The following is a 25,617-nucleotide window of genomic DNA, read 5'->3' on the forward strand; positions in this document are numbered from 1 at the left end:
GTCTTAGGTCTTATGTCTTTGTACATATTCCCATGTCCTTAAGATTATCAATATGTTGAAATATTCTCTCCAATGTAACTGCTTATTAAAGGATGTTGTCTCCTGGTACTCCAGGTTGTTCACATGATAAAGAGAAGGCCTGACATTGAAGGGTCCCATGGAAGGGGAATACAATAGAATGTAGTGCCACTAATTTTTCATATAAATTCTCTATGACTTTAAAGGATCATACTCCTTACCCTTCTGTTATTTGTCGTGTCTACTACATGTGGAGAGTTAAAAAATGTAGGCATTGACCATGATAGTATACTTTCGAAAAGGCACAAACCCTCATTTAGGATGAGAACCTGAAGAGACTATCTCCCTTCCAATAACCAAGGAAATCTTACAGTTTAAACTGTGTCAAAAGAAGATTTCCAAAGGATTACAGGTAGTAGGTTGATAAGAAGGAAAAACAAGTTACAAGTAGAATATACTTCTTTGTCCTCTCACGTTGAGTCCAAAGGCATAAATGCCTACGTTTTAAAGGAAAGAGGATTCAATCAATTTACTATCCCAATAGGGAGCCTAAACATTAGCTTAGGTTGACTAATATGGGAAGCAAAGGATAGCAATGCAACAAGTACTGAGACCCCTCCACAAAAAATACTTTAACAAGGCCAGGGAGAAGAGGAGTAAACAACAATGAACAACAGAAAAAACGATATCACAACCTAGATGGTATTACTTTCTACTTCACAAATGTATTTCGTTCTGGGCTAGTAAACTTGAAAAAAGCAATAACATATTACAACTTAATCATTTCAACTTTTTTGTTTATTTTTACTATGTCTTGATTCATTGATTTGATTGATTTGTCATCTTTATAAACAATACATATTCATATTATATAGAGAAGAAACATTTCTACAAACATGAGCTATTCATCCCCAGGTAGAGAACAACCCACACATACCACTCACACACATTTATACATTACATTCAGAACACATCCAAAACTCCACAGGATTGTCCCAAAGTGTACATTTAGTTGGTTCTAGTCTCAATGGCCCTATATTGGGCTACTGCTCATGAGTAGGTTTGAAAAAGGACACTGTCAACGCGTTTAAGTGGCATAAGAAGATAATAAGGCCACCTTCATCAGGACCCGCAGATTATCACACCAAAAAGTTCTCAAACCCCTGAGAAGACTGTAATGTATTGAATATCACAGAGCACACTACTCATCACTTAAAGTTTAGTGTGCCCCAACACCCTGTAAACATTCAAAAGGTCTGCCTGGTTCCAACAATATTATATTTCTTTTCCCATAGTTCCTTTGATATAAATTTGGCACCTACGGAACTCCCTGTCGTACCATCGGGTTTCCGCCTTGAATAAATGGAGGTACTCCCAACAGGAAGATCTTCTAAGAATAGCGTCACTGTGTACACACACAGACAGAGGTCCAGAATCTTGGTTCTTTTTGTAACTTAGTTTTGATACTGAAGCGTTTGTGCTCCGAACTCCTCATGGCCGATCAGTGTGTTCCGGATAACCTACAGTCTTCCTAGGGGTTTGAGAACTTTTTTTTTTGTTAAATATTTTTTATTTTATATTAACAATGCAAACGGGAAAACTTTTTGGTGTGATAATCTGCGGGGCCTGATGAAGGATGCCTTATTATCTTCTTATGCCACCGAAACGCGTTGACCGTGTCCTTTTTTAAACCTACTCATGAGCAGTAGCCCAATATAGGGCCATTGAGACTAGAACCAACTAAACGTACACTTTGGGACAATCCTGTGGAGTTTTGGATGTGTTATGAATGTAATGTATATATGTGTGTGAGTGGTATGTGTGGGTTGTTCTCTACCTGGGGATGTATAGATCATGTTTGTAGACATTTTTCTTCTGTATATAATATGAATATGTATTTTTATAAAGATGACAAATGAATTAAATCAATAAATAAACAAAAAAGTTTTTTCAAGTTTACTAGCCAAGCAAAGGATAGCTCCATAAGGAAATCATTGTGTGGTCCTTGCTCTCCATTCATATACCTTATAATGCAGTTATTCTCTTGTTACACAGCTCGTGTTCTACCATTATTGATATTCCAAACATCAGAGGATTCTGTTTAAGGTGACCAAATAAACAGTTTATGGGTGAACAAAACCTTTCTTGCTGTATTTGCAGCCTTTGCTCCGGATGAATATTCAAATTATATGTACTTTGGACTTTACAGCCCCATCATGGGTTGTAAGGACAAGGGCAATTCTGAGTAACTATTTGACATGTGTATCATTTCCTAGCTGTTTGTCACCCCATTAAGAGTGAACAAATATATAAGTTGTCTGCTCATATTAAGATAACACTCTCAAACAAAGACAAAAACTGGCTTTGTCAGTACTTAGCCATGGAATAATTTGTCTTTAAAATAAGTCCTTTCCCAGAAGAGCCAGGAAATGCTGGACAGATATGCCATAAAATGTTTTGGGTGCTGATAACAAGTAATTCGGCACGTTTTGATGTCTTTCTACATCAACTTACATTAGACGTTTGCTTCCTAAAAGAGGTTTGTAAAATATACGTACTGTGCAATACTTTAATTTCTTTTAAAGTTATATATCATCCAAAACCTACAACCTAAATCCCCTACCTTGATGTCTTTACATCAACAACCCAGGAACATGGGTGGTACATAGGCCTGATCTATAAAACTTCCTTTATGGTGGAATGAATCATTGGCAACATACCAAAGCAGGAGGTACACACATCCTATTTCAGACTAAAATCTGGTTCAATATACAGAACAATTAGGCTAGATTAGTCAGTGGTAATCACACTATAAATATTAGTTAAAAAACACCTCCAAAAATGTAGCCCTTTCACTGAATTCTTGAATACAGTGGAAATGGGAATGCCTTAAATTATGCAGATGCCTGAAACATGTTCAATGTCTTACAAACCTTCTGACTTTATAAATGTAAGCCTTCATGTTTAAATGTTACCGGGAAAGGATCAACATAACTAGAATCAAGCATGTCTTGATCACCTTGCTGTCCTCTCAGTGCCTCATCTCTAGATACCCATTGACAATGATAAACAAATAGATACTACAGAGAAAACAACATCCTTAAGAGGTTTTCTTTTCCAACAATACCTAAACATAATGTTCCATGTTGTGACATCTGTCAAACTCCTCTAACCTTGTGCAAGACCAGGAAAACATATTACATAGTAGATAGAGACTTCCTTTTTAGAAGGCATGTCATTCAAGCTGTAATTGGCCCACAAAACACAATTTTAAAATTATTTAAACCTATAACCAACGCCTTGTGCTAACACTTTCATCTCTCTGCATCATACAGAAATGCTTTGCAGCAATGAAAGCACAACTACAAATCAATACATCATGGCACTATGTCTTGACATATAACACATCTAATTTGGGTGAGTCAGACCAATTTTTTCTTTTCATAGGGAAATAGCTGGCATCAATGGGTTTGAAGCATCATTTGTGTCCAATTACCTGTTTCAGCAATGGAAATATACATTTCAATCACATCAAAGTCACAACTAAGTAACTACTATCACATCCTTTCCCAGAAGAACTAATTATTGGTGGTAATCTGGCACTGAGACTCATCTCACTACCTTAATAATCATTATTCGGCACAAGTTCTTGTTTTCCTGTTTTTAGATAACATGTGCAGGTGCTAGTTGTAATAGATAAGTACTACAGAAGCTCTATGGAAGTACTTTGGAAGCAGGAGTGTGATACCCATCCAAATGCTAAGCCCTTAAGACAAAACACAAGGAAATAACAAATCCTCCTTATGGAACAAAGGTGAAAAAAATGTTCCACTATGTTTGAGAGCTGGGGTTTCAAAGTAAGATCTAGTTATGTGATCATTTATGTCTCACAGATTCGGCATGTGAAAGAACTTGGCCTGCAGAAGGTCACTAGACCATATATAGTCTAGTCAGAGTACAGATAATAAACCAGATATCTTACCTTTTCTTGGATTCATAATATAGTAAGGCTCCTTTGACAGTTAATGGTGACCAAATATGAGAGGACTACTTGGCTCTCCTCCCAGGATGAGGGAGTGATAATTATTGGTATTTGAATATGATCAATAGCTTAATAGTGTTTAGTATTCACCCTTCAGTCTTTAGTACAGTATAATATCCATGTTAAAAATACAAACTGGCACAATACAGTTGATGAAGACACATTAACTTACTCACCTTGTGGTCTCCCATGCAGATGTTTGGTCCAATATTGTCATAAGTCACTATCTTCTCATCACATTCAGACTAACATGAATGGAGAAAAAAAATTAGTTACTGACATTATGCTTATCGTACTGAACTATAATTTTAGAAAAGTGATGTGAATATAAAATTATCAATAATTAGACCATTGTAATAAACTTCCAATTGACTTAAGAAAACTGTCTCTTCAACACGGAATGGAGCAATGATGAACTTTGAAAACTGAAGTGTACTTGATGTATTTTACTTAAATTCAAAATATGATTAAATACAGAACATGTTAATTGAGAATTGAAATATGTAGAGTACCAATCCCAATCTGCCAGCTACACTCACTCTGTTTTAAGTGAATTTTTATTGAAATCAAAAAAGCTTCTTGTAATAATCCTATAAATCTTCAATAAAAGTATCGTGTTGCTAGACATCACAATAAGGTAGTTTATTTGATCTATACTTTGCACATTCACTACTCTGAGTTAAATGACCCAATGTACATTTTTGAAACTCAAAAGTGACTTACATTACAGTGTATATCAGTACATCCTTGTACTAGCCCTTATGTCATACTTTTGGTAGCAATCATACAAAAGCTATAGACTTTCCAGCCCAAAGTATTATCCTGAAAAAGTTAGAAACTCAAGGGATTGTTGGTAGATGTACAGTTAATAGTAAAAATCTGAATATACCTACTGAGTACCAGATTAGGACTGTATTTAAACTCAACTCTCAGTTCATTATACCGGACTCAAACATTCAACAGTAATAAAAAGTCTAAGTCCCTCTATTCTTCTCTCTGCCTTTAATGGAGTAGTAACTGATAACCTTGCCCATACCTAAAAATAAATTTGCATTCACAGTACAGATAGCATATGGTAATTTTGTAAAATGTGCCTGCTGAAATGCACTCTTAGACACTGTGAGAGAAACTGGAGGAAACTGAAATGTCTAGATCAGCTATCAGTCAACTTCACACTCCAACATCTCCTCCAAACTTGAACCTTAGTCTAATCAACATTCACAAATCCATGAGTTAAAAACTTTTAAATATTGTTAGGAATAAACTGGTCAAGTATCAACTCTCTAAAGTACTGACGTTTCATATTAAGAAACATCATAGCATGTGCAACATTCTTCATGAATTACGTCTCCAAACTATCAACTGGATTATTTTAGTACTTTTATTGAATAGCGACCATTTCTCTCCCAAAGGAACCTCTTGTTATCCAAACCTCAGTGGCCAAACTCATTTCTAAACCATGTCATCAAGATCATAATACACAAATTTGTAAAGCCCACTGAATATGTCTCTGATAAAGAGCACTGCCAATCATAAATTCTGTTTTTTTAAGTATTTGCTTAATGAGTTTTATGTTTATTGTCTAAACTCGATTTGAATGTGTTAATTTTCAAAACGTATGTTTCCTTTAACACTAGCATGTTACTTGAAGGGTGTATGCCTACAAGATTGCAGCCCCCAAATATAAAAATAAAATCAGATTGAAAGTGTTCAAAATAATATGGTCAGATCCAAGTGCTGTGGAACTCACCTGGCACCCAGTAGATTTTACAAGAGCCTACTGTTAGAATCCGTGGGGATTAGATTTTTATTAGAGTTATTCCATGATAGGAAGATGAACATGTGGGAGCAGATCTCATATGGCATCTCAGTAGAGAAATGATCCAGATCTTAATATATTGAATTGCAGAACTGGATGATGGAGGTTTAGATAATGTTTTTATGCACGTAATTGTATTTGAAGAGCAGGTGAATGATTCACAACAAAGAAATAAGGACATATTGAACTGGTATCAATTCCTTCAGCAGCTAGGCACTGTTAATGACTTGATATATTACAACACTCATGACATGTTCTCTGACATCATCGATAACATTACTGATCACATGCTCTTTATATGTATATCGGGCTGCACAGCATGGGCTGATAATCTTGTTGGGTAATTTTATGGAGACTGAAGATTTGCTTATTAGGCCCCATGTTCTGCAATTTCTTATGGTTTTTAATGTCAGGTTTTAATATTTTTATCACTGCGTTTTAACTTCGTTATTGTACTTTTATGGTTACTTTGGTAACCCGAAATAAAGCTTGACTACTTGGACAATATTGACGACAACACTGTGCATGGAGGTGGTCCTTCCGCCTCCACCATCCCATTCATCCATCTGAAACCTTTTCATGTCATTGTGCCTTCTTCACAAGGCACTGGCATTGAACCTATACAAGGCCACGGCTCCCCATGTGGACACTGCCTTCAACATGTTTCTAACACAACAGATCTTTGTAATTTGTTTTCCTTAGGACAAGTTTCCCTTGTAGTTCAAACATCCACCACAGTCCAAACAATTACAGTCATAGCCAATGCAGGCCATGTAGCTTTGCTAGTAGGCCAATGGGTATGCAGTTCCTATAGCATGTAGCTTTGCCCGATAGAAAGACCCCCAAAGCCTTTTAAAAGATTGCTTCAACATTGTTGAACCTACAGTGACTAGGATAGGCCCCTTCATAAAGTGGTTAATATGATTTTTATTCATATTGCTATTAAAATCACTGTAACCATCCACTGCATTTTTAAGACATATCTACTAGTTTTTCATCTACCTTTGAGAAGACTTTAAGTTACTCAGCTTCACAATCTTAAACTATATTTGATGATTCCTGCTTCCCCATTCCCTCTTGAAGAGAGCTAAGCTTTGAGACCAGTCAGCTAGAGAAGTCAATAAAATTTCAAATGCACGAGAAACACTGGAACATCTGGAATTATGTGTTGATAGCGCAGCATTGTAGGGTACATCAGATCTTGAGTAAAGGACCAAACACAAAAATCAGGCAAAAAAAAACTAAAGATGAGACGTTGTAGTTGATGCACCACGTTAAGGAGCAAATATGGTGGCAGGATTATTTATGGCTGGCTGAAAATTATTGCATAATTTGTTTTACTAAAAATGTTGCAGTAATCGCCAATGGGTGGTATAAACAATCTGAGTGATCGCTCAATGCAGAGAACCTTATGAAAGGTAAAATACACATTAACTAACAAACGTCTATGCCTTAAATCTTTTAACCTATGATTTCGTTTTAATACAAAAAAAAAGGTATTACCAAAAGATAGACCTGTTGCAGCAAATGTCCAGGGTAGCCCGGCAACCACATTTTGGCGAGGGTCCTATAACTCCTTTTTAGTGAGTGGGCTGCCTGACTTGTGTGTACAGTGGGTGTGTTCCAGTACACATTATCCGTTCTTATAATCTCGCCATTAGTTTCTGGCTTTCTCAGTTGTGAGGGCAACCGAAACAGAGCTCATCGTTTCTCAATTAGTTTATCGTATTTCAATCCCAGCTTTTTTTTGTTGAAGCAACGAGAAATAGATTGCTGCTTCGTGTTGTTCGGCTGAACAAAAGACCCGGGCCGTTCGAAATAAAAGGCAATCTCACTCAGAATTCTGTTATGTCATCAACAGTGTTAAAATGATTTTTAAAATGGGGCATAGGGCCCGCATAGATAAAGCGTCATTTTCTTAGCTGCAATCAGTCAAGTTTGAATGCGAGAGAACGTTATATCAATAGACATATTTAAGACAATAAAGTTAAAACGGAATTATATTTAATGCAGTAAAGAAGGTTAAGGTCAGGTTTACGTTTTAGCACGGTTGTCTGCGAAAGAAATACATAACCTTCTGCAGGGTATGCATGAACACCTCCCCATACATCACAGTCCTAACGCCACTTCCATCGGAAGTAAGGATACATTCATCAAAAGCGACTTGATAATTTACAAAGGCAGCATAAAATTGTGGATTTTCAACTGCATAATCTTTAGACAGATAAACAAATTACAGGCGTGCACAAGCAGGAACAGTGCACACTTGACTGAGCATTCATTACTGCGTGCTACCAGGCATCCACGCAGCTCCCCAGCAGTAGCCAACCTTTGGTGTTTTAGGGCTCAGCAAGCATAAAATAACATGATGGTGAGGTAACCGACCGTGGCATGATAGATGATGTTGCAGGAAAGCTGTTTACAGCCCCATGTCTGTACAATCTGTAGGGCCTAGCATGTGGCGCTCAACATACTGTGTGCTAATTTTGCGCACACCCATCCATTTTCCTAGCAGGCATTGCAAGGCACATATTTTACAACATTTCCCTGCGTGAAATAAAAGATAGATCTGTCAGGGCTGAAATTGATACTTTAGCTGCAGAAAAGAGCAAACACGCCGAGGAGCAGAAGGCCAGAGAGTGTAATTAAACTGTTTCTGGTTACTTTTCTTGGACAAACGAGCGTAGAAATTGTTGGCATTTTTAAAGGCAGTGCTAAGCTCCCAAAGCTGATGTATTACCTACCAGCAGAAGACAGTGAATCAAATTATGTTTCTAAAATCAGGCAAACTGAGTAGAGCCCGCCTCTCTCCACCACAGTCTTCCTTCTGATAGTTCAGTGGATGTCTTAATCTAGATATTATTTATTTTTAGGACAAATATAAATCGAATTTTTTCATATTCCTTTTCAAAGTGATGCCAAAAACACAAATGTGCCGTGCTAATTTCTGTGAAAAATGTGTGTGAGGACCTGTACACTTAAAACGTCTCTGTGCAAAAATTCAAGAAAATATGTTTGGAATTTTGCTGCTTATGGTTTTCTTAAATAAAATATATATTGAACTAATTACACAAAAAAATAACAGGTCACTCTGTCACTAACTAAAATATTTTGATAAGTACATAATAAAATAACTAGCTTAACTGAAATATACAGAAATATGCAGCTGTTTGCGTGGCTAGTAAATTTAAAATAATGTATTAGCATTTCTTAATTTTGGCTTGGAACAGTTTGCATGATTTGTAACAAAATAGAATGCATTTGTTTGTCTTTCATAAACCAGCTATTCATAGTCTCTCTCTGTACTATCATATATATACATCCCACCAGTCACAAGTAGTTTCTACTGGATCCAGTTATATAATGTGCATTTTTGGAGATTGCACTACAGAAGCCAAGTGGAATAAAATGAGTGTTTGCTGGCAAAAAATATGTCAGATGAAACCAATAGAACCCGAGGTCACTGTCACAAAGTGAGCACTGAAAGTGGTCATTTAAGATAGTTCTGTGCCACAGTTTGGGGACGACCGGTGACTTAAAACAGTTACAAAACCAGGTTGTTTGGCACTGGAACTTAGCAGGCATATTTTGCCTTTGGATATCACATTAACTGTTGTCATTTCTACAGTAAACAACGAAGCCCAATAACATAGCACAGTGACATAAGACAAAGCATTAAAACAACACAACTAATCAGACCTCCGCTCTGAAGGAGCATCTCGCCTCAAAATCCCACCATACAAGATAAAAACCATGGGTGGCACATCCTTCTCTGTTCAAGCAGCCAAACTATGGAACTCTTTACCCCCAACATAAGGTCCACCGAGAACCACCTTATCTTCAGAAAACCCACATGAGCACCATACGCAAACAGAAAATTACAGCATATCCCTCTGTATATAAGCATTTGTTTTCACTGTAGATATGTACCTATCTTTGTGTATTACCTTGTATAAACATGTAAAATATTATTATGTTGTTAAGAGAAAAAAATAATAATAAATAAATAAAAATCATCTTTGGTCTACATGTACATACTTCCATTGTGCATCTATGTACCTTCAATGTACTTGGATCTGTGTGTCTGTTACTTTTCTTCTGAAAAAGCATATCCAATGCACTACCCTATTTCTCATCCTGTGCCTCTATCAATATCTTTATTCTACATATACTTACCTCTTTTATGTATCTATATCCTTTCAATGTACTTATGGATCTATATATTTATCACTTTCTTCTAATTTAGCATATACATCTATCAATACATCCTCTACATCCACTCTCTCATTTATCCCAAACCCCATACCACTACTATGATCGCCAAAATAACCCTTTCTAGACTCTCTCCTACTCTACCCATCCTTGCATCATCGGACACCTCTTTTTAGGTCTCGGTAATATCCAGTCTGCCGAAGGCAGACCGGAAGTCCGAGAATTATTGTCAGTAAGAGGGCTGCTTTATCCCTCCCTCTTTTTGGCTCTCCCTCCATTGGCTGGCTTCCTAAACGGAGGCCAGCCATTGGAGGAGAGAGCTGTCCCTCGGAATAGGCTCCGTCTTTTTCGGATTTGGGGGCGTAGATTTTGCTGTTCTTTAGACAGTGACGTCGTCCGTCACTCAGGACAGCAAAACCACGCCCCCGAATCCGAAAAATTCAGAAGCTGGCGGGCGCCATTTTTTCTCGTCGCCCTGAGCTCTCCCTCCTCCCGTTCCGAGCTCCAGGCGTCGGAGGCACAAACTCTCGCTTCCTCGTTCTTGCCTTCTGCCCCCAGGTAAGCTTCCTAACTGTTGTCTGTTTAGCACACCAGGCAGCTTGCTGGGGTTGAGCGCTGGACTTTCAGGTGACGTCACCGCAGAGGCTAGGTCCGCGCGGTAGGAGAGGGAGGAGGAACTGAAAGGCACTTTAGGTAACAAGCATGCTTGCTTGGAGCAAAGCCGCTGCATGTGATTTGCCCTCGCTAAATCGTCCAGAATATATTTGTTTGAATTCATCTTTTTTTTAATTCAACTTCTCGCCCATGTAGCCGAACACCACCAAAACCTGGAGAAAGAATGCAATCGGAAACAAGTTAGAACATGCCGGAGGGGCATACTTTCAAGTGTAATCCGAGTTATGAAAGGCAAACTGAAAACTCAGTTTAATACAAGCGAGGCCAACTGGTCAAACGGCAGAGCGTGCGTTTTCAAGAAACACAAGAGAGGCCTTTCGCGCCGCTGATAAAGAGGCAAGAGCGGCGGAGGAGCAGGGAACGCGGCCCGTAGCAGCGGTGACTTGTCAGCGGCGGAGTCCGAGGACCGCGAGGCGGTGGAGCGCGTGCAGCAGCCCCCCGCCAATTCAAAACAGCAGCAGCAGCTCCGTGAGCAGGAGCCATGCCTGGCCGCCGCCGGTAGACCAGCTGCCGACTCCCGCGGTGCCCTGACCTCACCTGACCCTCCCCTGCACTCACCAGAGCTAGGACCAGAGGCAGCCCCGGAACGAACCCAGCATGGCGCTGAAACGGATCCATAAGGTACGGTCGGAGGTGTAGAGGACGAGTGTGATAATTGTGTTTACAGAAAAGCAGTATGAGAAATGATAACAGCTTAGTCGGTAACGAATTTTGGAGGAGCGTTGTCGGTAACTAATGTTGGAATATAAGGTTGATTGAAGAATCGTAGAGGGGGTTTGGGACTGTGTGTGTTGGAATAAGGTATTGGATTTTGGGTAGAACTTGGTATTTCTCAGTGTGGAGTGGAGAGGGGCCGAAGTTATTGGAGCCAAGCCTGTCCTGTTACCGGCAAGAGGTCTTTAGGGTGAGGCCAACTGGGCAGTGACCGGTCACGTCTGTAGTAGATCGGGGAGGGGTAACTATTGAATCCGCGAGAGGCTTCAGGCAAACCACATGCTTAGATGTTCCTTTAAATGACTTGGTTCAATGGTCTGGTGTAGCTCTGCTGAAAATAATGAACGGCGAATAAAAGAGGATATGGAGGTTATGGTCAGCGACGCATGTGGTGTGGACAGAGGTTGTACCGCAAAGGCTTGTGCACTGGGTGATCAAGCATAATGCAGTGGAGAAGGACAGGTGGAATGTGAATAAGGAGATACAAAGATTTTGCAGTTTCATCGAAATTGGCTTTCCTGAGCTTAGCAACATTTTGCAAGATGATTTCTGGTTATTTAGGCAAGGCGGGGGCATCTTTCCTTCATGAACAAAAAACTCAACTTTCTTGATATACATGAATCCTTGTCAAAAAAGGTGGCATATTATGGTGTTAAGTGTGTTATTTGAAGCAACTGTTTGAGTGTCAGGCAAAAAAGAAGACAGTAAAAAACATTGTAGGGGAAAAATTGTTTGTGGCTGTTGGAGCAATAGCCTCAGTTATGTTTCTCATGCCTCTGAAGACGTGATACAGTCCGGGCCTCTGTTTCCCCTTAAAGCCCCATTAACTAGCTTGGGCCTTGCCTGTTCGCTGTGGTGCCCTGGTCCTTCCTCACCTCCTGTTTGGGGTTTTGGGAATGTGTTTGGAGGAGATCACTTTACAAAAGGCGCTGCAGCCTCTGAGGGATCCCTCTAATCCAAGGCCTGCTCCCAAGTGACAGCAGGCTCTCTCGATAGAGACAGGCCAAAGCGGGCCTTCCAACTCCCAGGGGTGCTCCCCTCCCGCTGTCCGTGTCTTTTTCCCGCCCCCTCCCGCTGATGAGGTTGCCGCTCTCGTTTCTCTTGTGCCTGGAGAGTTTGGCGGTGTATCAGGAAACTGTTGCCTTTTATGCCCGGTCCATGATGGGCAGTGGAACGAGCACTAATGAGCCTGGGATAGATTGTTCTTATTTCTCCTGACAGCTTATGTGTGCTGATCAGCGGCATGAGAGGTAAGTGCCGGTCTTGGGGTGGGAGGTATTTGTAGCATGTTTGTTTGTTGCTTATTGTTAGCATGCATTCCACATCACTCTCAAACACACTACCTCACAACTTTACTCTCTTTATATCTCACTAGCTCTCTATCTCACTACCTCACTCTATCTATTTCTATCTCACTATCACTACCTCACTATATCACGACTCACTCCCTCAAAAATTCACTACATCACTCTCTCACTAACTCACTCTCTACCTCACTACCTCACAACTTCACTCTCTCTCTAACTCACTACCTCACTCTCTCTCTATCTCACTACCTCACTCTCGCTCTATCTCACTACCTCACAAACTCACTCACTGTTTCTATCTCACTACCTCAGAACATCCCTCTCCCTCACTACCTCACACTTTCACTACCTCACTCTCTGTCTCTCACTACCTCACTCTCTATCTACCTCTCCCTCACTACATAACTCTCTCTACCTCACTACTCCACTCTATCTATCTCACTACCTCACTATCTCACAACTTCTCTCTCTCTCAAAACATCACTACCTCACTCTCTCACTACCTCACTCTCTAGCTCACAACTTCGCTCTCTCTCTCTCTCTAACTCACTACCTCAATCACTCTCTATCTCACTACCTCACTCTTTCTATCTCACTAACTCACTTTCACTCTCTTTCACTACCTCTTTCTCCATCTCACTACATCACATCACTCTGTGCTTATATCTCACTACCTCACAACATCCCTCTCCCTCACTACCTCACTCTTTCACTACTTCACTCTCTCTCACTACCTCACTCTCTATCTATGTCAATACCTCACACTCTCTCTCTATCTCACTACCTCACTCTCTCTCTGCTAATGCAATAGGTACCACATATGCAAAAAAAAAGCTAATGTTAATAGAAATTACAATGCCATTGATTTAGGATACAAAAAAGATAAAAAAATAATGAGCAATACCAATAGCTCTACGTATAATATTGCCGAGACCATTGCATTGTAAATGCTTGTTACTAAACCGATCCACTAAAACAAACCTTTCTAAACTCTTCCCTCTAACTCCTCCCCTCCAAAACTCCTTTTTACTCATCCAAAAACCTCCTCCTACTGCTAAGGCCTAAAATAAATTAAAAATAAATAAATCCTTCACTCTTTTATCCTTCCACTATCCTTTTCAATCAAAATTAACAGACTAACATGTTCACTTCTCAAATTCCATATTCAACTATACTAATATACTACCCAAATAACTGAATAACATATCCACTACTCAAATTACTTCATATTTATACTATACTAAATTTTCAAAACTAATCCTTTATGGGTTCCGGAGTGGCGTGCTACTCGCCAGAAAAGCACTTCAACACCCATCAGGGGTAACAAGTGCTATATGAATGCAAATCTTTCTTCTCCTTTTATCCCTCTGCTATCCTTCTCACCCCAAGTAACTGACTAATATCCACCACTGAAATTACTTCATATTTCACCATATTAATTCACCACTAATCCTTTATAGGCTTTCTGAATAGCGTGCGTCAACAAGCGCTATATAAATACAAACCTTTGTCCTCCTCTATCCTTCTGCTATCATTCCAAATCCAAATAACTGACTAACCTATCCACCACTTAAAATGTAATTACATGTTTCACTATACTAATTCAACACTAATCCTCTATGGGTCCCGGAGTAGCGTGCTACTCGCCGAAAAAGCGCTTTGTCGCCTCGTATGGGGTAGTAAGCACTATATAAATGCAATTACAATACAATACAATAATGCAAGACAAAACACAACAGCCCAATAAACCTTACAACTCAGGGCTATTCTTGTCACACATTACCACCTCCAGAAATCATATTTCATAACAAAGTAGTAAAGGTTTTTGCATGCACTGACGTTACCATCAAGGAAAATTAACAGTGACCATCAAAAATATTTTATGATCTGGCCCCAGCACTCAATTACGAGTTGAATCTGTAATTTTGTTTAGCTCTGGTTATTATACCAAAAGCAATGTGCCATCTTGACCTAATAGCAATCGTTTGTTGCCAGTCAGCTGAAAATTAAATTCCACGAATACATCCTTTGTGTATGTATTTTCCACCAGGGTATGTACATATAGAAGGTGACTGAGTGCTTCGAAAGTATTCACTAATTCTATTTTCTCATATGCTCAACTTCTGTAAAATGTGAAGTGATTAAATTACAGTGTGAGTGAGTTCAATTTGATTGCCCGGTGCTCACTTAACAGTCCTTTGTCATTTAATATTAAGATATCTTAGGAGATAATTTTTTGCAGGATTACAATAGGTCGTGTTTAATGAGAATGGGAAATATTATTTACACTTAACAATATCATATTTGTGAAAGCTTTACATGTAAGATATGCCCATATCAAGTGACACAATGATTCATCAAATAAGTCAGAAAGGTTAATCATTCATTGAAAATTTTTTAAACAAAGTACATTTTCAAGAAAAAACTGTGTCAATGTTCACCCCTAATGAATAATTTAAAAGTTCTGCTATTAAATGTTATGTCTGCATGTCACAAAAAATGCCTTTCAATTACACCTATAGATTTACTGCTAAGCAAGGGGGTATATGTACAACTTTGTATTATTCACAAACATTTCCAGCATCTAGTTTTTTCAATTTGGAGTTCTGTACAGGTCATTGACAAAATGCAGCCCACCATACAAATGAAAAAGTTTCTTTACTTTTTCATTATTTTTCTCCATGGAAAACATTTTGTCATAGACAAAACCACTTCCACTTTACTCTCAGACTGTTTATGGGTGCTTGGTCCTGTCCCTGCCATGTATTGTATTGTAGTAGCATTTATATAGCGCTTACTACCCCTGACAAGGCATCGAATCGCTTTTTCGGCGAGTAGCACACTCCTCCGGAATCCATAAAGGATTAGTGTTGAATTAGTATAGTGAAATATGAAAGTAATTTGAGTGGTGGATAGGTTAGTCAGTTTTTTGGAATTCCGAAGGATAGCGGAGGGATAGAAGAGGGAAAAAGGTTTGCATTTATATAGCGCTTGCTACTCCTGATCGGGAGTTGATGTGCTTTTTTGGCGAGTAGCACGCTACTACGGAACCCATAAAAGATTAGTCTTGAATTAGTATAGTGAAATATGAAAGTAATTTGAGTGGTGGATAGGTAAGTCAGTTATTTGGATTGAGAAGGGTAGCAGAGGGATAGAAGAGAGAAAAAGGTTTGCATTTATATAGTGCTTGTTTCCCCTGATGGGGTGTTGAAGCACTTTTGGGGCGAGTAGCACGCTACTCCGGAACCCATAAAGGATTAGTGTTGAATTAGTATAGTGAAATATAAAAATAATTTGAGTGGTGGATATATTAGTCAGTTATTTGGATTGAGAAGGGTAGTGGAGGGATAGGAGAGGGAAAAAGGTATGTATTTATATAGTGCTTGTATTAGAGCGCAATGGTGCTCTTTCATTTGCAGGGGTGAATTATAATCATGAGTAGTCCGCACCTACATTTATTCTTTGCCGTGTTAATATGTGACAGTAGAATGTGTACTGTAATAATGTGAAATGTGAAGTGCTAGGTATATTTTTCATATAAACGTGGAGAAATTAATGTTGCAATACATGAGTGTTTAGCTGAAAGCATAAACGTGTAAAATTGTGCCTGATGCTTGCACTTATTCATGCATTTGAGGTGCCCATGTAACATGTTGATTTAGAAATGCTCAGTAAAAGAGCTAATTTATAGTAAACTCATAAGGCCTATGTACTATTCTCTTATGTTGGCCGATCTCTGTAGGTCTGAAATGTACTCTCCCTGACACTCTCAAGTTATTGAGTTAATGGTTGAATTTGATGTGCATGTTGGATTTGTTCCTTTCTGACGTTTCTGTTGCAGGTGGAGAAACCGGTCTTTGTTAGTTAGAATAACGCTTTTGTTTTATGAGCTAGGCTCAGAGAAGGAAAGAATACGTTTACACAAGAAGGCGCTGATAACGTGGGACCTTGTTCTTTCTCACCAGAGAAGACCTGGGAATCAAGGTCATCGAGCCAGGAGCTGAGAGTATCAAAACTAAATGGAAAATCACCTATGAGGAGTGCCCAGCTGGATGAAGTGATGGGAAGATGGGCAGTGGGCGTGCTAAGAGATTTTGGTTTTTGAATTAGGGACAGTGCACCGGGGGTTGAGTCAGGAGAGGAGAGGAGATCGATGAGGAGAGAAGGAGCATCTTAGAATGAGCTCCATAGCCTTTGGCTACTTGACCCATACAAGATGAGAGTATTTCTTAGGAAGTCTTCACGCACTGACACCTTTTCCAGACATGCCTGGAATATTTCAGGGTTATGGGTCAGGCTTAAATGGAGCCATTTTCACCAGTAAACTAAGGTTTATGCTTGTAAGTTGTTACAATTAGTCTTGAGTGAATACAAATGTGGCATATTCATGTTTAACATATTCAGTTTGACAACTGGGCATTTGATTCAGGAATATAAATGCAGTAACATATTTTCTTTGACCGTAGCTGCTAAAAGTTTCCAAAAGGTTTCCAGGTGAGAGGAGAAACCAATGTTATGGGCATAAGGGCGAAACAAGGATATTGGAAAGCCACCAATAAGGATTAGTAAATTTAGTACATGTAATGAGCTAGAAATATCGACAGATTGGTAAAACTAAGATTATAGTGGGAGAGATTTTGATTTGAATGAAGTGTTCTCGGTTTCCATAAAGTGTTATTTAAGGTTTCAGATGGATCTGCTGCTCCCCCTGCACCTTGAGACCCTCATGTGTGAGTAGCTGCGCTTTACAAACTCCTGATTGATTGAGGTTTATGGAGATAGAAGGTTTCCTATCACTGAAATTATGGATTATAACTAAAATTAATCAAACAAGCCATATCAGGAGTGTTTCATGTATGACCACAATACTAGTGCACCACGCAGTGGACAGGTTTTATTTGTAATACTATTTTACATCTCTATAGCCTTATACAAAAATAATGCTCTATGTACAAGATAAAAACTGATGTACAAGTTCAATTAAACCTGTTTTAAAGGAAAAACATGCATTGAGTGTGATTACTCAGTAAACAAAAACATTTACCAGGATCAAATAGGACTCCAATTAATATATACAACTTTCATTTTGATTACGAAACTTGTTAATTGGGTTTTATTTAGTATTCAAAACTCCTCATCATGGCATACAGTCACGACGCATTCACCATAAAGTGATTAGACACAAGTGAGAAAATAGTAGGCCAATAACTACCCTTTATAGTTAAGCAAAGTATACGGATTATCTCCTTTTGAAACATGCTCAAACCTTGCTCATGTAGATGCAATTGCTGTTACCTATTCATAGCAGGATGCTGACTGTGACTTACTGTTGTAAATTCGAATAAAGGTTCAATCATGATAAACTCAAAAGTAAACGTAGTTGCCAGAAACCATGGAATCCTCCTCGCTTCTCCTCCTCTCCTAGACCCAAGCCCAGCAGAATTTGTATTCCTGTATTATTTGGCAGCAAACTTCTTCTTTTTATCACAAACCAAATTTTGCACTATCTATTCTTTTTAGAATAGGAATATATTTTTCAAATATTGAGTCGAATGGTTGATACAGTGATCAAGACAGGGCAATTGACCATCCCAAAGCTCTGTAAGGAAGCACATTTATGAGCTCAGTGCATCATAAATCTACTGGATCATGCTAAAACAGATTTGTGGAGAATTCATTATATTTATGTTAAAGGTAGTTAATGTGTGTTTCATTATACTACCATGCCTGTAATTTCTGTCAGTATCCGTTATACACATAATCCTGTGTGCTCATTTGTGACACAGGGTCCTTCTACTTTATTTAGTGAGGCAGAGATACAGTGCTTACTTATTTTTTGAGCCAGTGGTTTCCGATGCTCAGCACCAGGAGATAATTGTCAACACGGGCACTTATAACCGTCTGGCATATGGTGGTGCTGTCTATCTAATTTCATAAATGAGCACAATAGTTGCTTATTAATTCACTAGACATTAAAATGACTAACACCTATTGCCCAAGCCATTCTTATAACTTTTGGGGCCTTGAATAGCCTGAATTGTCACACTTGGAGTGCAAAGGTTAGAAGCACTGCAATTGGCAGCACAAACAGGGGCAATGGGCGGCGCAAGCTGCAGTGGCCTTCTGATGAGGGCCCTGGCACCTAAGTGTTTTATAAGTTAAGCACTGCTGGGATGTAACAAGAGTGAGGAGAGTTTAACACTTACAAAGTCTAAAGATTTAATAACACAAGTAAAGTCTTCATTGATCCAGATTATTGGTCGACTTGGAGTACATGGAGCTTCCTGATTTACTTACATTTATGCACTTAGGAAGTTTCCCCAAAATCAGGCAATAAAAAATGAATGTACTGTTTTCTTGGAAAATAATTAGAAAACCATTTTTCTCATTGATTGCAACTTGATGGAGACTGGTGATCTTTTTATCCGTCAAACCTCCTAACAAGGGATGTGAAAACCCACATGCAAAAACAATGCAAACTAAGAATTTTATTTCGAGTACTTGAGAGAAGTACAGGAAGTTCACAAGAGGAAACATCACACTCCTAGTTCAGTTTTCATTTACTGCTAAGTGAATTAGATATTATATTCTACATAGTCTGTGCATTGATCAAGAGCTGAATCAGCATTGGAGCAATATGATGCAATGATGAGCCTAGTAACTCTTCCTGGAGTGAAGTTGTGAGAACATGTTATTAACTGTCCAGTATGAATACCACAGAAAATAATTTGAAGCAATATCTATTGAAATTAGACAATGCAACCCCAGGGATGTTCATGAGGTTACACATATGGATAACAAATCTTAGAAATGTGTAACTCAGCAGCCAATCTTCACTAGTGTTTGGATGTAGATTTACATTACAGTTCGGTATCGTATGGAGGACTATGAAAAATATGTTAAATATGTGGGCCAGAATATTCATGTTGGTGTTCTTTTAATAAGTCTGTGTTATGTAAAAATTGAATACTTCATTTTTTAGGTAAATTATTAGCCACTTGTTTTATCCCATGTGATTAGGCTGCTTTACCAAAACTGCTCTAGTTCTTTTGGCTGTACAATATCTATGAAAAAGTATCGAAACAGAAGTCAAACAAAACCTCTTCATTTTCTGCTATGAATTTGAGTCCCCTTAAGGATTTTGACATCCATGGAGATTTCAGTTCCGAAAAACAGAACGCTTCTCTAAAAGTCTCCCTTCATTTTTTTAAGATGCTAGGAGTTCCACTTCTCCCCACAACCCTGTTTTTAGCCCACGCTCCTGAACCAGGTCAATCTTTGGAAACAGGATTGTGGTTTCCCTTTTTCTCGTATAGGTCCCATAAATGTATTTCTTTACCACTCCTTTCTATGTTCCTTGCACCCAGAATTAGATTATCTCACCACGCAGACTGCCAGCTTCCAAGGCTGGAATACATTCTAGGAATTCGTAGGAAAATCCCAGATTAGATTCTCAGGGTTGCTCTGGAATCCACACCTTTAGAGTTATCATAAGTTTCCACTTTATTAGTTGTCGTAATAACAGGTGTTACAACCTTAATATGGAGACATGAATGAAACAAAATATCCATTTGCCAACCCCTCCTCACCTTCAACAGGAGCTCCTTGGCAGAGTGGGACATCACAATTCGGTCACACCATGCTGGACACCTAGTGTTCATGTACTGCTTTCCTTGGCCGCTGTCTTCACTGTATGGATAACTGCAAAACAAGAATCAGGGGAACATATGTCAACCACAAACATGCTGTCTACTTTATACCACACTACATAGATTTTTTGTTTATCGATTCCAAAAAAGTAGCACAGACAAAAATATTGAATAAGTGCCAGAACTTAGACTGTTATTTTAAACATTGCAGAGGAAGGTAGTAGTGGAGGGGGGAATAGCACCAACCCAATGGCATTTCCCCTGCTTCCACCAATGGCCAGGTAAACCTGAGTACTTCAAGGACCTTGTGGTGACATTCACAACCAGATTAAGAAATGACGTGGAGGGACTGAAAGATGGTACTAGGGGGACGGTGGGGTCCATTAGCAAGTAGCTAGTGTAGTCGACCCATCTTTCCTTCCTTGGAGGCCACTTAATCCCAAAGAATTCCCCGACTGGCCTGCTTATTATCTAGGGTAGGTCAGGGAATCTCCAAAGATTCGGGCAGCCCAGAAGAGTGGGAGGCAGCTCTAATAACTCCTGTATATCCAGAAGTGTTGGTAATTGTTAGAAATGGGATTTCTGGTTGGCTAAGGCTTGCGCCAAAGTCATGCAGGGACCACCACTCTAGTCAGGGCAAGGGAGTAACACACCCAAGATAACCCCTGCTCACCCCCTTGGTAGCTTGGCACGAGCAGTCAGGCCTATCCCGGAGGCAATGTGTAAAGCGTTTGCGCAACACACACACACACAGCAGCAACACACTAGGCGCACCACAAAAGGAACTCCACACAAGGTTATATATAGAAATAGCCTTTGTATTATAAGGAACACATTAGAGTAGTATTCACACACTGTACACTGTGCCAACCGGCACTGGGCAATATTTACAGGGGATAATATACACATGACCGGGCTAATCGGGCCACGGCCAGAATCTTTAGAAAAGCACAAGTAGAAAATGTAAAAGCACAACCTGTAACTACTGGCAAAATTAGGAACTTAGCATTATCACATTAGCGTTAGACACGATCCCAATATATCATAACATGACATTAGGCAGTAACACGTTAGACCCCAAGCCTCCTTAGTATAATCACATTATGCAGTTAATCATGCGGCCTAAATCACCTTTGTCCCAGGCATCACAGTAGGCATAAAAGCACCCTATGCATAAATCACTTTGGGCAAATCATTACACCTTGACATTTGTATTAGGCATGACCACATTAGGCAATCGCAGTAAGCATAAAGACAATTATGCAATACTCATATTAGGCATTACCATCATAGGCAGGTACCATACTAGGAATGAACCAATTAGGCCTAAACCCAGGACTGACCGCCAGGCCAATGGGCCTTTCACTTGGGGCATCAATGCCCTATGTCCAGAAATGTCAGGGTGTAATCAGAGGACCTCTCACGAGCCCTCGGGCTGCCTCAGCAGCAAAAGTAATGGGCACAAAGCACTGTGACAGTTGGAGTCCCGCTCTGGGAAAATAAACTGTGCCCCAAAACGTTACAGCCGCTTGCGTTACCCCAGGGCAACAGGGAATAAGGCAACACAAGCTCTGGCACTACGGTGCCTCTGGGGCTCTTCACACAAATTGCCCCCTCGGTGCAGCTGCCCATAACTGCGGTGCAGCTGGAAAGTGACTTGGGCACGCACCACTGTGCCAACGGCCCTCAAAAGAAATGCCCCAAAGTCCCTCCCTCTATGACTTTTTTAAAAGAAAAAAAAGGTTGCAGCTACCCGCTACGGTGGTGCAGCTGGAGGAACCAAACAAGCACTGGCACCCTCCGTGCTTCGGGAGAGCATCCCCAGGGGGGAGGCACCGACAATGTGCCTCGATCACACACCCCCAGATACACAACACAGCCCCACTCACCGGGGCTGTTCAGGATGCTTCTGCTCTCCCCTGGTGTCACCTCTGTCACTGTTCAGAGTCATAGGGCGTCTGCCTGCAGCCGGCAGACTCTCCATCCATGCGGGGCTCTCCTCCGTTCACGGGTAACCCCCATATGGAGCGAAGTCTCCGTCGTCGTCTGGCAGGTTGCCAGCGCGGGGTAGGCTCCCGCCTGGCTTTGTCTGCCGATGCAAGGCTCTCACCGGCAAGGGAGCCTCACTGGTCCTGATGCACAGGTCCCAGTTCGGGGTAGACTCCCGCCTGGGTCTTCTGGCTTCCTGGAACACAGGCACGGCTCCGCCTGTGTCCGACCGGCGCTTTCCTTCCGGCCCGCTGGTCCTTTCTCCTGCCCACAACCAGGCACTCCGGGCCTGACTTCCGGTTCCTTCTGCTGTGGCTGCACTCTCCCTCATGTAAGCGCGGGGTGGGCTCCTGCCTTACGATTCAGGTGCGTTGCGGGGTGGACACCCGCTTGTTAAAGTGGACAGTCTAAAAGAAAATGCGGTGTAGGCACCCACTAGAGAGCATGAACGCTGGGTGGGCTCCCGCTCAATTTACAAATCCTCTCGAGCAGCGGCCATAACGCGGGTTGGACTCACGCTCCACCTCAGGAACGGGGGAACCCCTCACGATGGGGTTCCCTTCAGAAAACTTCTCACAGCCCAGCACTGCAGGGAAAACAGGGTCCTCTCTCCTGGGAGCAAAAGAAAAAGTGCTCACGAGGCACCAGGAGCTACAGCTACAGTAGTGTCTCCAAAGAGGCCAAAATAAAGGGTCCGTGGTACTAGGGAGCCCCAGCAGAGCGCAGCCAGGCAGGCCAGCATGCAGGAACCCTCAGGAAGCAGCAGCTGGGTCCAGCAGCGGTTCTTCCTGGCAGCATGTCCCCCTAAAGTCAGCACAAGCACAACACTTTCATGGGGTCACAGTCCCTGCATTTATACTACATTTCCTTTGTGTCACAGCACAGGGGTTAGAGATACCAGTAAGAACTGGTATAGGGGAGCTTTGGAGCACTTTGTTTTGCTCAGCTCCTCTCTCCTTTGTTAGGTGGGGTCTCAGGGATCAGACGCACCACAGGGGGCGAAGCTAGCATTGAGGAGGGAAGGTACAGCCCTATTCAGGTCCCAGGTCCCAGGTGCAACTCCTCTCTCCCATCTACATGAAGTGCTCTCCATTCACCACTGGGCAGACTCATCCTGGCTCCTGGAGCCACCCACACCATCCAGCACCTGTCAATCACAAGCCAGACATGCAATTCACATCAGGCAGGCAGACACACCGCACACAGAAATGCCAACTTCTAAAAGTGGCATTTCTCCACCAGTCACCATACATCTGCGCACACCATTGCGCAGCATTTATTCTCACGAGTTCGCACATACTAAACTCGACCCTGTACTCCTCTCATACCAGGAATTACCAGGGACACACATATCCCCCATGCATTCCTATGGGAGGGCAGGCCAATCTCACCACACGCACTCAGAGCGCGCATGCACTTTACACTGGGCCACAGTGCTAAAGTGCGCAGAGGCCAAAAACTACTAATATCAGGTCACAGAAAAGGCAAAAAGTTTAGGGGTGAACCTGCCAAAAGGGCCAAGCCCAACAGTAATCCTAAGGATTAACTTCTAAGGAGTGTGTGTGTGTGTGTGAGAGTGTGCTCCCAATGACAACAGGGAAATTCTTGTACTTTTCTTCGCAACACCAATCACATGCATGGTATAAAAGGGGACTCAGTTCTTGTACTGCATATTTACATGGTCTTGGCAAGGAAATTCCCATGATGGCCCTTTTTCAGCTGCCTACATACACTCATTGGAAGGTAATCATTGTGGTTAACAATGCATGTGGGGCCCTGAGACTCAAGAGATTCTCTAAGACATCCATGGTGCTAAAGCACACGAGCGGTTCCAAAAAGTGAATCCATGAGGTTTCACAGAGGCTGGTCCTCTGTGATGCACCATTACCACCAAGCAATTCTGATGGGCCACCTGAGAAAACAGGAACATTAGATTGCTGGTGCCCCTGTAATGAGGTATATTACTACAAGCAGAAAAGATAGGGGATAGTGTGGTGGTGGCAATGATAGGACCTGATAGTACCTCAGCATTTAAATTCATATTCAGCAGTTGAAGCTAAACTGAGAATAAGGGCACATAAGACATCACAGTAATCTAAACAAACATAAGGCAAAGCTATGGGAGCTGTTGACAAGAATTAAAACAAAAAGGTTTTTCCTTAGAATTTAGGGTAAGAATGGGACAGGGAGATTAATGTTAGCTAAAGTAGAGTTTAACTTGGAAGACAGAGATCACAATGAACAGATCATGACACCAACTGCAGAATCCAACTACACGCCCCAACAAAACCCCATTCTGCCACAATACTTTCAAGTACGGTGTAGCACGATAATTTAATAAATGTGCTGTAACTTAACTTATTAACAGAACCTCGTTAGCATATTGGTGAACATAGAGGTCACGAGCGAACTACAAATTCTCTATTGCAGATACAAGGACCTAAAACACCAAATAATTATATTAAATATTCACAAGTCTTTACAGAACTGAGCTGGTATTATGCTATTTTATCTGAAAGGGTACACAAAATGCTAGCACAACAACGTCAGTGCTATGATTATTTTTCCGTGGTAAACACACTGGCACATGCCTTATTCTTTTGCCCTTGACATAATACCATGCAGCCTCCAGACTGCAGCCTATCAGCCTCTCTATCCGAGATAGGTTCTATATTTAGGTTTATACAACCACGTTTGTGTGTTTGGTAGTAATAACAGCAATGATAATAAAAACAACAACAAAGCAACAGTAAGAATACTTAAGAATAAACCAAAAAACAACAATAATAATTATTATTCTAACAATAAATTATATATGGGGTTTACTACTGCCTAATCCCCTTTTTTCAAGTGCAATTAATAATAGGTGTTACTGTAATCCATTTAAATGGTTCTCGTGTTGTCAACTTTGGAAGGATGAAATGCTGTATTGACACATGGCATTTAAATTCATGGCCTGATGCACAGAAAGAGGAAATAAGCGTTTAATTAACAGAGCCATCAGATCAGCTAACGGATGAGTTAGTTCCCATGGTACATAAATATATTGTCTCTGCCAGTGTTTACCAGATTCAATCTTTCTTGTATAATTTTACAAATAGGTATTTCAATATTTTGTTTAACTTTATTAAGTGGTATGCAACCGCTGTACAAAGTATAATACAATTATTATGCTAGCGTTAAACATTAAGA

The 25,617-nt window shown here is 40.5% G+C and overlaps 1 protein-coding gene across 2 annotated transcripts in view; it reads right to left on the reverse strand.

Annotated features, from left to right (window-relative positions):
* INPP5A (inositol polyphosphate-5-phosphatase A) overlaps positions 1 to 25,617 on the reverse strand; it is a 1,643,294-nt gene that overhangs the window by 23,728 nt on the left and 1,593,949 nt on the right. For both annotated transcript variants that reach the window (XM_078643463.1, XM_078643462.1), the window contains exons 13-14: positions 20,377 to 20,488; positions 4,237 to 4,305 (exon numbers count right to left, since the gene is read on the reverse strand). In XM_078643463.1, coding sequence (XP_078499589.1) covers positions 4,237 to 4,305; positions 20,377 to 20,488 — 181 coding nt within the window. The remainder of the gene's footprint in view (positions 1 to 4,236; positions 4,306 to 20,376; positions 20,489 to 25,617) is intronic.

The sequence above is a fragment of the Lissotriton helveticus genome, chromosome 5_1 (genome assembly GCF_964261635.1).
Source record: "Lissotriton helveticus chromosome 5_1, aLisHel1.1, whole genome shotgun sequence".
Taxonomy (NCBI): domain Eukaryota; kingdom Metazoa; phylum Chordata; class Amphibia; order Caudata; family Salamandridae; genus Lissotriton; species Lissotriton helveticus.